The 17,168-nt window shown below is 35.6% G+C and overlaps 1 protein-coding gene across 6 annotated transcripts in view; it reads right to left on the bottom strand.

Annotated features, from left to right (window-relative positions):
* Nucleotides 1-17,168, bottom strand: part of NOL4 (nucleolar protein 4) — a 400,768-nt gene that overhangs the window by 168,746 nt on the left and 214,854 nt on the right. For all 6 annotated transcript variants that reach the window (XM_049697981.1, XM_004273705.3, XM_004273706.3 and 3 more), the window contains one exon: nucleotides 13,020-13,303. In XM_049697981.1, coding sequence (XP_049553938.1) covers nucleotides 13,020-13,303 — 284 coding nt within the window. The remainder of the gene's footprint in view (nucleotides 1-13,019; nucleotides 13,304-17,168) is intronic.

Genomic DNA, 17,168 nt, shown 5'->3' with positions numbered 1-17,168 from the left:
TTGTATCCTTGCATAATAATACTTTTGCAAGAGGTACAGACACAATTTTATTTTACATTTTGGTTTTGGCACTTAACAATTTAGTTCTGAATCCACCCTTCTGAGGAACCTCTTGAGGACAAGTGTTAAAGTATATGATTCTCTTTTGACTTTTGTTGATGTTTTCCAGTGCTCTGAAACTCTTTCATGTGAGTATGCTGCCCAGTGAATATTTTTATTATTCCACGTGTTTTATTCTCATTCATGGTTTAGGCTTTTTAGAAAAGAGACCACATTTTATTAATTTCTGCATCCTCAGAGTCTAGCATGGTACCTGACTCATAGTAGACCCTCAAGACATGTTTGTTTGATGGATGAAATAAAGCTTATTTACTTCATCCCTTTTGCAAATCCAGCACTTTGACCATTTAAAATACCTTAGTGAATTAGAAGAGCATACTATCTATTTGGCTCTCTAAAATGCAAATGGAATCACATTTTCCTCCTTGCTGAAAGATCCTTTCTTGTTACTTTAATTGCTTAACCTACTGCATGGTTTCATTCATTTACAATCATAATACAAATAACGATAGTTCCTTTTTCTTTTGTCTTAGGACAAAAGAAACATTTCCAGTTTCTTTTTTTCATTTGGTGTTCACCACATTTTCCAGTTTCTTTCTTTTACTTGGCATTCATCACATTTCCCATATCCCTAGCATTTAACTCAAAGTTTTGTCCATAGAAAACAGTAAATATATATGTCTAAATGAAGAATTCTAAGCAATAAGGATTATTCTCTCATTTTATGGGTAAGTAAAATTGAATTAAAGCAAGATTAAGTAATCTGTCCAAGCCCTCACAGTTTAGACAACTGCAAAAGTCTGAATCACTTTTCTTCCCTTTTCTGGATGAAAACTATTTTCCTTTCAACACTCAGGCAAAATAGGATGTTCCCAGGAAAATCTTTCCTGACCACCCCAATCTTCCACTCCTACCTCTCCTCTCAAGAAAATGAATCACCCACTTACACATGTGACTTATTTTCAATCTTAAATGACTGTACTCAGCAGACTATCATATAGTAATGTGTTTGTCTCTCCTCTTTTCTTGATGCCCCTGGAGAGAAGATCTATATCTTTTTCATTTCAGCAATCTTAGTGCTTAGTATGTAATTGGTGCTCGAATCTGAATTTGTTGAATTTGGTTGAAAAGCCAATGTTAAGGCAGTATGTTGAAATATTAACTTGAACTTATATTTCATTTTTATAATCATACTATTATTTTAACCAAATATAATTTTAAAAATCATATAAATCCAATGAACCCTTTTATAAGGAAACCATATGTTGCCTCACACCTCAGTTCTCTGAGATCTGCCTTTGTTCTCACCACTCAGCTGAAACTGCCCTCTGGAAGGCCTCTAGGGACACCCAAGTCAATGGCTCCTTCCCTTCTCCAACTCCCCAAATGATCCACCTTGAAAATGATCCATCGCCTCCCTCTCGTACATGGGGCTGGACAGGCCAGGTTCTCTGTGTTTTCTGGCTCTCAGCTTCATCTCTACCCCTCCTCCCCGTTCTCTCTTCTTGCAGCCCATAGAGAAAGGCTCTGGTCTGTTGGTTGCCAATTTCCTACCTGATCTCCTGCTGACACTGTGTGGATGACTCCTACTTCTTTCCTCTCTAGTCTTTCTCCTCAAGGTTGGCCTCACATTTCCACCTGGCAGCCACTCATGCCTAACTGACCCTTTAGAATCTGAAATGCCTTAAGCACAAAACAGGCTGGCATGGCTCCTGCCCCGGCAAAGGCCCCTGCACCTCTCCCCGGGAAAGCTTCCCTCCACCTCCTGTCTCCAGCATCCTCAAACCATTCCCTGTAGCACTGACACATCCATCCTCCTGCCCAAGGCTCAGTCAGTGCATCACTCTGCTGCTCGGCTGCTTGTATTCTCCCATGGTTCCCCAAGCTCAGGGACACCAACGAAGGAGCACACATTAGGACTGGGAAATGTCTGCCCTGACTCGTTTTTATGCACTCCTTAGTCCATCCAAACTCAAGGTTATTTGCTCTCAGATCACTTTGGCATATTCTTGTTTTTGTGACTTTATTCTCTGCTTTCTGTTCAGCTCCTTAACCTTCTCTCATCATAACTATCCTTATTCTTTGGGTCCATACAAATGCTTTCCTCCATGAAACCTTCAATTCCTTTGTGTTTTCACAGAGCAGTTTTGCACATAAGGATGGACATTCATCTATTTTCACCTTTTAATTGGTTTATGTAATAGCTCCTTCAGAAGCAATTCTATAGCTTCCACAGTCTATAGTACTCTGCCCATACAGGAACTGAGGAGTATTTGGTGACTCAGACAATTCTGACCTAAAGACAATTACTTCAGCATTATAGCAGCATCTCTGATGAGAAAGCTAACACTAGGAATAATATTTTAATTAAAATGTAGAAATAAATATCACAGGTTAATTTTGGTTTTTAAAAGCCTGTCTTAAGTGGTGGAGAGATGAATAGGGAGAGCACAGAGCATTTTTAAGGGCAGTGAAAACACTCTGCATGATACCATAATGATGGATGCCTGTCATTATGCATTTGTCCAAATCCAAAGAATATACAATACCAAGAGTGAACCCTGAGGTAAACTGTGGACTTGGGTGATTATGATGTATCAGCATAGACTCATCAATTGTAACACATGTACTACTCTGGTGGGGGATGTTAATCATGGGGGAGGTTATGCATGTGTGGAACAAGGGGTATATGGGAAATCTCTGTGCTTTCCTTTTAGTTTTGCTGTTAACTGAAAACTGATTTGTATTTCCCTGATGATTAGTGATGTTGAACATCTTTTCATGTACCTGTTGGTCATTTGGATAACTTATTTGGAAAAATTTCTATCTAGTGCCTCTGCCCATTTCTTAGTCAGATTGCTCCTTCCCCCTCTTCCTTCCTTCCTTCCTTCCTTCCTTCCTTCCTTCCTTCCTTCCTTCCTCCCTCCCTCCCTCCCTCCCTCCCTCCCTCCCTCCCTCTCTCCCTCCCTCCCTCCCTCCCTCTCTCCCTCCCTCTTTCTCTTCCTTCCTTTTTTGCTACTTAATTTTATGAACTCTTCATTTATTGGTTTGGCCAAAAAGTTCATTCGGGGTTTTCTGTAACATCTTACGGAAAACCCCAAACTTTTTGGCCAACCCAATATTTTGGCTATTAACCCTTTCTGATACATGGTTTGCAAAATCGTTCTCCCATTTGGCAGGATGCCTTTTCATTTTGTTGATTGTTTCTTTTGCTGTGCAGTAGTTTTTAGGTTTGATGTAGCCCCATTTATTGATTTTTGCTTTTGTTGTTTGTGCTTTTGGTGTCATAGCCATTTGAGTCACGGTTTACTGTGAAATAGTCAAATGAGAATCTCTGGCCCAGAGAGGTAAGACTGTATACATATTACCTGGAATAGGACATATTCATATTCCATTAATTCATATTAAGACCAGAGTCAGTTGCACTGTGGGGAGTTCAAGGAAGCCAAGATACAATGTGAGGAAACTGCTACTGCGAGAAAGTGGGTAGAATAAGATCAATACAAGATATTCCCACATCACTGTATCTTTTCCCTTCAACAAACATTTTGTAGGGAGCAAGCCTCACGCATGTAAATCACTTTGGGGTACGACCACACAATCCGTCACCCACCACCTCGTCCTCATTCTTCATGGATCAACCTTCTAAAAGTTGAAAAAAGAAGAGATTTTTTTCCTGGTTGAGGTAATCAAGGAAGGTGTTAAGAAGGAAGGTGACATTTGAATTGGACAAATTCCAACAGAGTCAGGAAAGATTTTAATAAGCAGCAGTTCCAAGATATCCTAGGATCTATTTCTATGAGTACATGTTATAAATTCCCAGAAATGGGTCCTAGAATAAATGCCTGTAAAATGCCTCTGGGAATGTATTATATATTCTAGATTCCTGGAAAATAAGTGTAACTAAAACAAAATAAGGAAAAGGAGACAAAAAGAGGAAGAAAAGGAAAGTAGTACACACTAGTTGAAATAAATATGCTTCTTCAAATCATCAATCTGAGTTAAGTAATTAGTAGGCTATTAAAAATGGATATTCAACTCCCCAAATAAATATTTATGAATTGAGAACATTTTTGCAAGATTTAGCTAAGCCTCAAATTCTGGAGTCAAAAACATTCACCACAGCAATTCCGTTTACTGTGCATTTATGTGAAAAATGAACACAGCCTTATTCAATCTTCACAATTGCCTACAGGTTAAGTATTATTATCCACATTTTACTGATGAAGTATCCAGGCTTAAAAAGTATAGATGCTCAAAGTCACAGAGCTGCAGTATTGCTTCCCGATCAGGGAACAACTGTGAACCATAAAATAGCAGCTAGGGGTCTCAGCATTAAGTCAAATTTGCTTTTGCTCATTTTCAGACCCTACCCCATGACCTCAACTTACACTGTAGTGGTTGAAATGTGAGCCAAATGATTTGGGGTTCAAATCCGAATTATAGAAATTCTTAGTATAGCCATATTTATAAATTCTTTGGGTCTTAGTTTTTTCCATATGTGAAAAACTGGAATGATAACTGAGCCTAATTCCATTGTGTTGTTATAAGGATTACATGAGTTAGTTCTTAGAAGAGTGCCTGGAAAATAGTAAGAACTCAATGAATGTTACCTGCCATTATTATTCTTTGGGACCAAGTTAATGACTTAATTCTCTTCTTTTTAACTCTGTTATCTGAGTTACCCTCTTGACCCCAGCTAACTCCAGGATCTCCATTTCAAAAATATTTAAAAAATACTAATAACGAGGCTACAGATAGTTGCTCTTAGGGGGTATAATTTAAGACTCATCAAATATTTAATATTAATGAAAATCATAAGCTATTATATTGAGACAAATCAGAATGTACTGCTCTCTGTCTCCGGCATTAATTTTTCTTCTTTTATTCTTTCCCCAAATTTGGGTCAATGGCAAGTGTTTCAAGGAATGCTTTTAATATCCATTATTTTGAGACATGTATAAATCACTGCAGGGTATTTCAACTACATTTCTTTCTCTTAGGGTTCCTCTACCATTCTCTCAAGACACCGACAGACCAAATTACATTTTTAACTATTTAATATTATTCCAACTGATAGAACATAAGTAAAACAGACAAACACACATACACTGATAAAACAAAATAAGAAAATATCCTCCAGAAACCTCAAAAAACACTGAACACAAAAACATACAAAATAAGACTCTTGTTTCTTTTTGAGCTATTGATGAACCATCAAATAAACACAAAGATGACAAGTGGTCCATTTTCTTTTTTTTGTACTTTGGTTACAGATACAACCTATCATTCTAACCAGATTATTTATGAATGTATGGAATCGAAGGCTGAAGGATCAGTTGAGATTGTGTATTGACCCAACTGAACTCTTAAATGTTTAGAAAGGAACTCAAAATTGATATTTTGCTGCGTATGGGAAATTAAAATCAACTTCACTTTGCATACTTCAGGATATAAATTATAAAAGTCCTTTGCCTTCTCCATTCTCCTGAGATAACAAGTGTGAAATGATCTAACATGGACTGAAACACGCATAGCAGGCACTCAAAAATGGTAGTTCTACCATCCGTTTTTCTGTAATAACTTATAAAGAATATAAGCATATATAACAGTAAGCAAGACAGCATAAGAATTCAAAAGGACACTGATTTGGGTGGTAGGAGTCAGTTGGGTTCATCTCAATTTCTTCAAATGCAAAATGACGTGGTTCCTGATTTTAAAGATTGAATTTTTCTATAGTGTAAATAATTTTACAGTCTATGAGCAAAGCAAGCATTTTTTCACAAAAGCATTATATACTTTTAAATTTAGATTGCAAATAGGACAGATAGTATAAAACCAATTTATACTATATCATTCTTGTATATCTTTTGATTTACAAAATGTACTAAGAACAGAAGGACAAATATGTCCAATAACTAGCAGAACTGAAGTCCAGGCAACCTGTAAGAATAAAATACACTATATGTGTGTGTTTTATACACTCTATCTATATAACACATATGTAAATATATAGGTATATATGTATGTGTATATATACATATATATTACATGAATACTATTTTAAATTGGTAGCTAGTAAAACTTAAGCTTAAATTTTACCCTGGGGCTTTTTAAAGACCCACTCTCAGTCAGCTCCTACCCGTTTGTTTTTACATTCATGCACTAAAACAATAAATGGATATTTTGTAGACTTGCTTAGGTTTTCAACAGAGGCATCTGGTATATTATTTTCATTTTGTAAAATAATTCATAAAGAAGAGCAAAAAATACATATTCGTATAAGAAATGTCACTGCAAGTATTTGCCATTTATCAAGTAACTAACTGCTAATTGTACTAGATCTCTGCCTCTCTGAATTGTTTGCCCGTCATAGCCTCCATATGGGTCCATAAACATAACTGGTCTTACACAGCATCAGCCAATGTGGGTGTAGTGAAAAGCACATGGGTTTCAGATGATCTGGGTTCAATACTAAGCTCTACCGCTTAAGTAACTATTGATATATAGTTAATTTCAGTTAAATAGTATAACATCCACTAAAATCTATGCCCTTATGTTTCAATGAGACTGGTGATTACACATTCTCTCCTTATCAGATACAATGAATTGGTTTAAGTTAAAAATATGAAAGCTTTACCCAAGTGTTCATCATTATTAGAGTTGATATGGCATCCCAGTGTCATCATCCCTTTATCCTGTGGCTGTTAGTTTCTTTCACACGCAATTCTGTCCATTTAACGTTCTAAATATTTCTTAAATCTCTGCTTTCATCTTCATCCCTACTACCACCTCACTAAGGCAGGACCTCATGCTCTGTTTACAGCCTCCTCCCTTTTTATGCCACTTAAAGCCATCTTGTAAGAAAGATGCCACAATGATGAATCCCAAAACACAATCAGACCATGCTATATTCCTATCCAACATCCTAAAGTGATTCCTTGTAAACTACAAAGTGAAGTTCAAGCAATAAAAGGGCATTCATAGCCTACCCTAATCTTACACCTGAACTACTTCTCCAGACTCATCTCTCACCACTTCCATCCTCAACATTTCTAAACGCTAACTTAATGCTCTTCTCATTAAGAATTCCCTTCTCCCCTTCACCAGGTGACTATCTCCTACCTAACTGTTACGAATTAACTTGAGGACTTTCCAAGGCATGGCTAATAGGCCTAGAAGGCATTCTCACATACAAACTAATTTCCCTGTTATAATACACCTATTTATTTATGTGTCTATCTTTCTGGCTAAAATGTGAGTTCTTAATGATGGAGACCTTTTTTTCTTTGTCCTTCTAGCACCCAGGCTAATGCCTAGCACATATTAGGCACATTTGTTGAATATATATTGTTGTTTCTATCTGAACCACATCTGAGCCAAAAATCTTTACACAACACCAAGAAGCCCGAAATTGAAAATCATCAAATTAAAACAATAATAAGCTGGAATAGCCACATGACAAAGACAAAAATAATATTATTCCAAAAGTTAATCCACCATTCCTATGTTTCAAAGGCAATCTCATTACACCTAAATATTTCAAAGAGATATTTTGAAAAAATCAACTGCTTCCATTCATCCTATCTAAATAAAATCACATAGCAATTATTAATGGTAATTGTGAGAAATATTTTATAAACTTTAATTTGAATGGTAATATCCATTTTGATAAAAATTTAAAGGAAAGATTGAAAATGATGTCACATGGGCCACACTGAGGAAAAACATATTTTTAAGTGAAGTGAAGATTGAAGGGTCCTGGGAACTAAGCCAAAAACTAAATGTGTAGCAACTACAGTGACACATTAACCCTCAAACAATAATTACCTTCCTACTGCAGTTATTACGTGAAAGATTATTCTTTCAGGGATTGATTCAGAATATTTTACCATATTAAGTAAAATGCAGCTGGGTCACAGATACTAAGAGAAAAAGAGAAAACCAAAAAGAAAAAAGACATCTATGATACACGTTTTTAAGTTATGTATTTCCCTCCATTAGAGTTCTAGGTTTGTTTCTGTTCTCATCTATTAATAATTTTGAACATATCTATACCCAGATTTGGGTTTTCTTGGCCTTTCTTTTTTCATATAACTAGTCCCTTAATGCTTCCTTCTGAGTCTTATTTTCCAAGCTCTTAATCAACATTTCCACTTTCTTCTGGGCTCTAATGTTACCAGTTGTCCTTTAAAAATGTGGCCATCTGCAAGTAGCAAATAAATAACTCCTAAACTCTTTTCATGCAACAGATTTCTTCTTTAGATTGGTTAATATGATTCCCAGCTAGTCCAGTAAGTGACTTTGCATAATAATAAGCAATTTGTAAATGGCCTAGTCCAGTTCAGCTATTCTTTTTAAGCATTTCTATTCACTGTTAAGTTTTTAAAATGCTTATAATCATTTTTGCTTGATATTCTTCATAATAAAATTGTGAAATAGGTCAATATGAAACTCACTGGAATCTAAGTTTCTCAGAGATACTACATAATTAGGCTTTTAAATTTCTCCAAGGTAAAACAGAGGCTAGCCTCAAAAATATTGGAAGAAAGAATTGGTAATAGTGTCACTTTATAAATTTGCACAGAATTGATGAAACATTCCTAAGGACTTGAAAAGGTACCACTGAACAGATGGGTTTGCTAAACCTTTACATGAAGGTCACCTGACAGCCTTGCGGCACTCTGCGTTTAGAGTTGGATTGCAAGAAGAATTCCTGAAGCAAAATTCCAGATACAGTCTCCTTCACAATAAAAATGATTCAGCTTTCCTACCCAGCCTCTACAACTAACATCAATCCAATTTCCCACTAACTCTGCTAATTCTTCCTCTGCCATGGGTTTTGAACCATACTCTAAGCCTTAACTCTCCTAAACATCCTCCAGGTTTAGACCTATGTCGCTTCACCTAAGGATTACTCCATTTAACCACTTACATCAATTTTGAAATGCCCTGTATTTTGGCTTCTAAAATATCCCCTATTCTTATCTGGCTGCCTTCATTTTCTTTTGGGGTTCTTTTTTCCCTACAAACTCCTTCTATGCCACTTGTTCCTGATGGGTTTACATTCTGCAGGATGATATATTGAGCTCCTCTCTCCTTAGTCTATGTAATTCTGAGGTGATCTTATCAACCACAACAGCTTCTAGCAGCACTTCTCTGAAATCTTTCAAATGTCTCTCTCTCCAACCTGGATGTTTCTTCTAAGCTGAAACATATGTCCCCAATACCTATTAAACATCTCTAATGGATACTGCATAAATACCATAAACTTTATATGTCAAACCAGCTTCCTTCAAATGTTTCTCATTTTGAATCTTAGTAAATGTAATCACCATCCACTCAGGAAACAAGACCCTAAATCCTGGAGTCATACCAAAATGTTCTCTGCTTCACTTTCCACATTCAGTAAAACTTTATTTCTCCAAAATATTTGAGAAACTACTATGTACCAGATATTAAGCCATGTGCTAGACATACCGCAGTGAGCAAGGTAGACATCATTCTTATAGAATTTACATCCTAATGGAATGTACAGAGGTAAAGAGGCCATTCATATGGTAATCTATGTGAAAGACATTCCCAAGAGTTTGACAATATTAAACCTGTGGAGCTGTATATGGTAGTCCTGCAGACACAGTGTCAAAAGAACAAAAGTATCATGTTCGTTATTACTTTTTTTAACTATGCCTCTGCATTATAATTTTCCTGGACTGCCACAATAACTCTCTAACCATTTTCTGTCTTTTTTTCCTAGTCCCTATTGTATTCATCCACTACAACGTTGCCAGAATAATCTTTCTAAAATTCCAAGCTGACCATAACCTTATCATGCTAAACACCACCTATAGGATACAATCCAAAGTCCTTAAACCGGCCTACAAAGCCTTCATGATAGAGCCTCTTTATCCTCCATTCCTCCACACGTTCTCCACTGCGGCCATGCTAAGCTCCTTGCCAATCTCCATGCTCAGAGTACGCTCTCACTGTTCTAGGCCTCGAAACATGCTCTACCATAAATAATCCTCCCCATCTGAATCACTTCTTGCCCTTCACACTTATCCCTGGCATCAATCGCTATAAAGTCTTCCTTAAGATTCATCATGGTCCTGTGGGTGTCCCAACTCTGCTCTCTCATGTCACCCTGCCATATGCCCAACATATTACTTATGGAATCAGATTATAATTACAAGTTTGCTTCTCTTTCCTGATAGACAATACGTTTTTGAGAGTCAGGGACCCTGCTTTGCTCATTTTCATATTTTTGCTTCCTCTAACAGTGCCTTGCATGTAGGAATTCCTAGATAAATAGTTGGTGAATAAATTAATTGGTGGCAAATAGTCTACCTTGCATAATGATATTGGGTTTTTCCTCATATACCATGTTATGAAGTCATACCTATCTCGGAATGGACAGTAGTTTCCTAGTCTAGGAGGCCACTCACCCTTCCTGTCTCCATTCCAGGTCCTTCACAGTGTCTAATAAGAGAATTCTTCTGAAAAATGGCAGTCTTACAATTCCTTCAAAGTACAAGACTCACTTCGTGAAGGAAGCCCTCTTCATTACTTCAATAGAAATAGTATATTCTTATTCAGAACTCTCCATGTTTTAACACAGGAATAGATATTTGCCTACTTTTTTGCTAAGAAACTTTTCTGTGTATATGTGTAATAGGGAAGAACAAATCTGACTCCATACTGGATCTGTTTATTTTACTTTAACCTTCCTGTTCTATTGTTTTTGCTACAAGTTAAAAATGTTGCCTACAGCCTGAAATATACAGGATAGCCCATTCTCAAGGCTCTGAGAATGTTTAAAGGTATAACACTTCTCCATTCATATAGAGATAAAAAGTTGCAGAACAGAGAATAACATTTATGACAGGACCTGCCTGGACAGCTACAAGAACAAAGGATTCCCACACCAAGAAGTCTGCACTGACCAACCATACACCCCTCCCCTTTTAGTATAAAAGAAGTCTGAATTCTAACTTGGATAACATCGTTCTTTGGGACACTAATCCACCATCTTCTTGGTCTGCTGGCTTTCTGAACAAAGTCGCTATTCCTTACCCCAATACCTCAACTTATTGGACAGTCGTGCGGTGAGCAGTATGAGATTGCACTTGGTAACGTATGTACTCTCTTTACCATGACTGTATTAAGAGCCATAAGAATAAAGACTCTTCTGTCTTTGAGTTGTCTCTATTATCTACCCATTGCTGTAAGTGTGACAGGTATTTAATATATCCTTTTTGAAAAACTTCCCTCTGGATTCTGGTCCCAACACGCTGCCACAACTATTCTTACGAATTCAATTATTTTCTATTTCATCTGATTTGATTTCTTAGCAGTGTCTATCAAAGCTGACCGCTCTCTTTCTTGAAAGATGGACTTTGCTTAGCTTTCCTACACTATGCCCTTCTGATTTGTCTTTTGTCTCTCTGGCTACTTCTCAGTCAGCTATGGAAGCTGTTCTTTAACCGAACCATTAAACCTTCTTCCTCAGAGGTGCCTCCTTCTCCCCCGGGTCCACTTCCCATCTTACTCTTCACAGCTCAATCAATCTGTGCTTTTTATAGCCTCATTTTGAAAGAGGTAGGAAAGTAACTTCATTCCGTCTAATGTATGGAAGAATGTGTTTTAATGAGCATAGTTCCTATGGCAATATTGAACAGGGGGGGGAAAGAAGAGAAGAGCAAACCACTGGATGATTTTAGAAAAAAATTTCTGCAGATATATAGCATTAAAAGGACATTTTGTGATTAAGTTTTATAAAGACAGGGTTATGTGGAGGGCAGGGAAACTTAAGGGTTGTTTTGTTCTGTAAAATGTAACATGGGGATTCAGATCATGTTAGCGAATATAAAATCACCTGTGTTTGTATGATCTGGCTTTAAACCACCAAAGAGAGTACTGTGCATTTACCCCTGCAAAAGTTGTAACAGGCTTCCTCAGGCAGAAGTGTTTAAGAGTCTGATAATGTCCAGTAACTTACTTAAAAGAGGATAAAACAACACACCGTCAGGCAAGCAATCGGATTTAAATAGAGCCAATTTAGAAAGCACAGTGCTTTAGTAAATTCAGAAATTAATCCAGATTAAGACATTTTGCTTTCAGGATCTATTTCAAAAGACCAATTCTACAGCTCTAACTTAGAAGTGCGAGCAGTGGAGGGAGTCAAAATGTATACGCTATAAAAATCCTCATGCGTTCAAAAGCATACCTTCAAAAATTATAGAGCAAAGTCATCAGATTGAATTATTTCGAAATGATAGAAATATAGCTTATTGTTTTAAAGAATAAATCCATTGGGAATGGGGAAGATTGTAATTTATTCTGATATAAAGAATCTAGAAATTTAGATAATATATCTGAAACACATTTCTGTCTTTTGTATAACACAGTTTATGTTAAATTGTTTGTTCAAGGAGTTATTTGATCTATACGTTTCATCCAGAAAACTGACACATTTCTCCTACGCACATGAAGTAAGTTACTGACTGAAGTCCACAGGTCTCTAAAGCAAACTTAAGAATTTAATTGAAATTTTATTGCCACATACGCCTATCCAATCAAGGAGAAACTAGTGATTTTTTATAGTTCAGAATTGTGTTCTGAGAGCTAAACTTTCACATCTGAGTTCAACGAACTCCCAAAGACAAGATGCATAAGATTATATAAGTGAGACACATGAAATCAAGTGATTCCATATATAAAAACCCACCACTTTGCCTAAGAGAGGATGCATTTTGTTCACTGTTATTCCTGAAATTTATTCTGTTTATATAACATGAACACACAGTATCTATGATTATAAATTTCTTGGTAACCCATTGTTGGGATTTGTTTAAAATATTTTTAGTGACGATAATCTTTATCTCTTGTATAAATAAGTATTTCTTTGTGACCTTCATGACCAACTTAAAAGTTCTTTGAAAATCGTAACATGACCTTACCTTGCTTCCATTTTCTCTCGCTTCTTGTTCCATCTTGAGGTCAGAAATTAGCAGATTCTTATATTTGTTTTTTCCATTACTGCTGTGGTCATCTATTCTGTATTCTGAAGTCAGCTGTGCTGAGAGGGGACTGTCACTCAGGTTCAGTGGCTGCTCGTCCGGCTCCAGCCCAGTTTTGCCATCACCGTTAGAGTCGCCCATCTCCCTGCAGTGTGTTCCCCCTGAAGCAACTGAACTATGCCCCAGAGTCTCATTGCCATTAAAGCTCTCAGCAGCAGAATCATCTGTTGGAAAGAAAAATTTATATTTTGATTTTATTGATATGCTAATCAGTTTCTACTTCAACTAGCATTTTTTTTTTTTTGGTACAAGAGATAAAAGGAAAATTTATAATGATAACAGGATAAATGTAACAAGAGGTATAACAATATTCATAAACAATACCCCTAAAAATTTGCTATGATTTTGATTGGGATTGAGAACTTACAGCTTGACAATATTGAATCTTCCTAGTCATGAACATGGAAGACGTCTCTATTTACTTAGTTCTTCTTTGATTTTGTTCATCAGAGTTTTGTAGTGTTCCTCATATATATCTCATACATATTTTGTTAAATTTATACCTAAGTATTTCATTTTGGCATGCTAATGTAAATGATACTGTGGGGTTTTTTTTTGTTTTTTGTTTTAAACATCTTTATTGGAGTATAATTGCTTTACAATGGTGTTAGTTTCTGCTTTATAACAAAGTGAATAAGTTATACATACACATATGTCCCCATATCTCTTCCCTCTTGCGTCTCCCTCCCTCCCACCCTCCCTATCCCACCCCTGTAGGTGTTCACAAAGCACCGAGCTGATCTCCCTGTGCTATGCAGCTGCTTCCCACTAGCTATTTATTTTACGTTTGGTAGTGTGTATATGTCCATGCCACTCTCTCACGTTGTCCCAGCTTACCCTTCCCCCTCCCCATATCCTCAAGTCCATTCTCTAGAGAATAGACTCAACTAGCATTTATTGAGCTCCATTTGTGTGCTTGGCATTGTGCTACCTAATTTTACATATAATGTGTAGTTTATCCTTAGCAATAAACTTGTGAAGTAGCCATTCTTATTTTTAATCTAGTAGGCAAATTTAGGCACAGGAAGTGAAGTAAAATAATTAGAAGATAAAATAATAAGATGAAACAAAGAAAACAGTTCAATCTCAAATGCAATCTCAGAGAAAATTAAATTAAAAAAAAAAAAGCGAGAACAAGATATTTGCCAATTATTTTGCAAGTAGTTTTTGTTTTTCCAGGGAGAACAACCAGATTTGGTGAAAATTCTCTGATGAAAGCATCTTCCACCTTGCTAGTGGGGTATATACTGGTACAAGCTATGGGTGTTTAATATGCATCTGAAACATTAAAAGTGCTCAGAAACTTTGCTCCAGTCATTATGAAGACTCTTAAGCCTAAGGAGTTTAATCATTGCATGCATCTCTGTGCAGGTAAAAAGACAGTTAAATCAGTGTTGTTTATAATACGAGATTTAGAAATGATATAAATTATCAAAAATAAAAATTTGGCTTAACATATGTTGGAACGTTTAGATTATGGAATTAATCAATATTCCATTTTAAATACACAAGAAAATGTGAGTCATGAGGCACTGACTGGAAAAAACTAGCTACAGAAAGGTGTGGTCGATATGATCCCGATTTCATAAAAAGAAAACACATAAACACAAGGACAAAAAGACTGAAAAGTTGTAGTCCAAAACGTTAATACTGATGTCCTCTTAACAGTGTGGCACTGGATTTTCTAATACTCTCTATTATCTACTCTATGTATAATTTATAATGTATTATAAAATGTATCATTTATAATATATAATTAAATGTATATATAATTTTTCTATAACAAAAATGGAAAAACTGTAGAAAAAAGGGAAAACGGAGAAGCAGAATTAGGAAAACTTTTCTGGCTTTAAAATATATAATAAGCTTGTTTAGAAGAAAATATATCAATAACAGTGTACTCAGAGTCAGAAATAAAATTTACATAAAAAATAAAATTCTGTTTCTCTTAATTTCCTCTTTACATTTATGATAAGAATTTACTATTAATTTTAAAGGATTATGATGGACAAAAGTATTAAACTGTTTCCTTTAGGGCAGGGCTATCAATGAAACCATGTAAATATCAGTGAGCAAGAGTAGTAATATTCAGTGATTTTTTGTGACTATTTTGTTTGATTTCTGCTATTCTCAAATATGCTTTCCTTTTGTAAGGTGTAATGAAATATTTGATGCCATCTAATCAATTAAATTCACAGAAATAATGTTTACATTCTGAAGGAGTAGTACAGCTCACTTCTTCATTCATTTGTTCAACAAACATTTACTGAGTGCCTATTTTTGGCCAAAAGGGGGTTAAATATTTGACCAATAGAGACCCCAGCAGCTTCAATGAGTCAATGAGTTCACAGATAATTTAAAGAGACAGAAAAATAAACATTCAACTAAACTACAGAGTAAAAAAGGAACAAGGAATCCAGAACAAGGGATAAAGGCATCAGAGAAGGTTTCTAAAGAAGGTGGCTGAATTCCAAAGCTTTAACCAGGTGAAGAGTTGGGGAAGAGCACTCCGCACCTAGACATCGGCAGGTGCAAAGTCACAGAGGCAAGAATATGCAGGGCACATGAGGAATAAGAGTAGAGAGCTGAATGCAAAAGAGAGGCAGAAGAAAGGAAGACCTAAAAAGGGAGGAAGATAAGTGTTTTGTGTATCAGAGAGCTTGGATTTTACCTTGAGTGTCAAAAGAAGTAATTTTAATTTACTGTGGGAAGTGATGTGAAAAAAATATGCTCTAAAGAGATGACTCTGTCTTGGATGAGAATAGTATGAAGGTGACAAAACGGAAATTGGGGAGACCAGTTAGGAGATGTAGAAGCCATCTAAGTCAGCATTGCTGAAAGCTCAAACTAAAACAGCAGCAGTGCAGAATAAGAGTGGATGACTAAACAAAATCTTAAGAATAGAAAATAAATCGAAAACAAACTTATGGTTACCAAAGGGGAAACGTAGGGAGGAGGGATAAGTCAGGAGATTGGAATTAACATATACACTCTACTATATATAAAATAGGTAACCAACAAGGACCTATTGTACAGCACAGGGAACTCTACTTAATATTCTGTAATAACCTAAATGGGAAAAGAATCTGAAAAAAATGAATATATGTATATGTATAACTGAAACACTTTGCTGTACACCTGAAACACAACCTTGTAAATCAATTATACTCCAATAAAAAAGAAAAAAAAAAAAAGAACAGTTAAGATTGGTAATAGACAGACAAGGGTCCAGAACAAAGCCCAGGTTCCTTGCTCTTGTAAAAAATGAAAACAAAGGGCATTCAGTGTAATTATCAGCAAAATAGTATTTTTAAAAAATTTTCAGAACCTATTTTGTGAGAAAATTAAAACGTGTTCACAGCGCAAGATTCTACTTTTAAATTACTCTGTTTATGTACCCGTTCAAGAAAAGACCTCATTTGGAGAGAAGACAAGAGAATTTAGGAAACTGGCCATAAGAAATATGACGTAGCAGTCTCCATGGCTATTAATTTGAGAAACTGATAACATTCTTTTAACAAGGAAATATCAAGGTTTGAAAAACAAAATTAGGGGAATAACGTATGAGTAATTTGGAATTTTATGGACGTTCTTTTATGCTAAGTCATATGGTTATGCTAAAGTATGAAAGGTCATTTCTGATTATTTCTTTCCAAGAAAATCCAAAGAAGAGTATAATGGACACATTCAAGTCCAATTATTTAATTCATGAAGAAAACTGTGATTTAACATTTGTGAACTAGAATCCTTTAAAAAATAATAAAAGTTTCATGTAAGAAAAGTTTACCAATATGTTAAAAAATATAACGCTAAAGATACATTTAAAAACTAAATCTACATTAGCATGAAACAAATCCAATATCAATTATAGTTAAAAATTAAACAAGCTATATCTGTTTCTTTAATCTGATATCATCATACATATTAGTAAATAGTATACCATTTATTCATTTCTCAGGTAAGAGAAACATCATTTATCAGGAGAGTCTTTAATAAAAGTCATGTATTTATAATTTTTGTATAAAGAAT

Source organism: Orcinus orca, chromosome 15 (genome assembly GCF_937001465.1).
Source record: "Orcinus orca chromosome 15, mOrcOrc1.1, whole genome shotgun sequence".
NCBI classification, from domain to species: domain Eukaryota; kingdom Metazoa; phylum Chordata; class Mammalia; order Artiodactyla; family Delphinidae; genus Orcinus; species Orcinus orca.
This window is presented reverse-complemented; position numbering and strand designations above follow the sequence as displayed.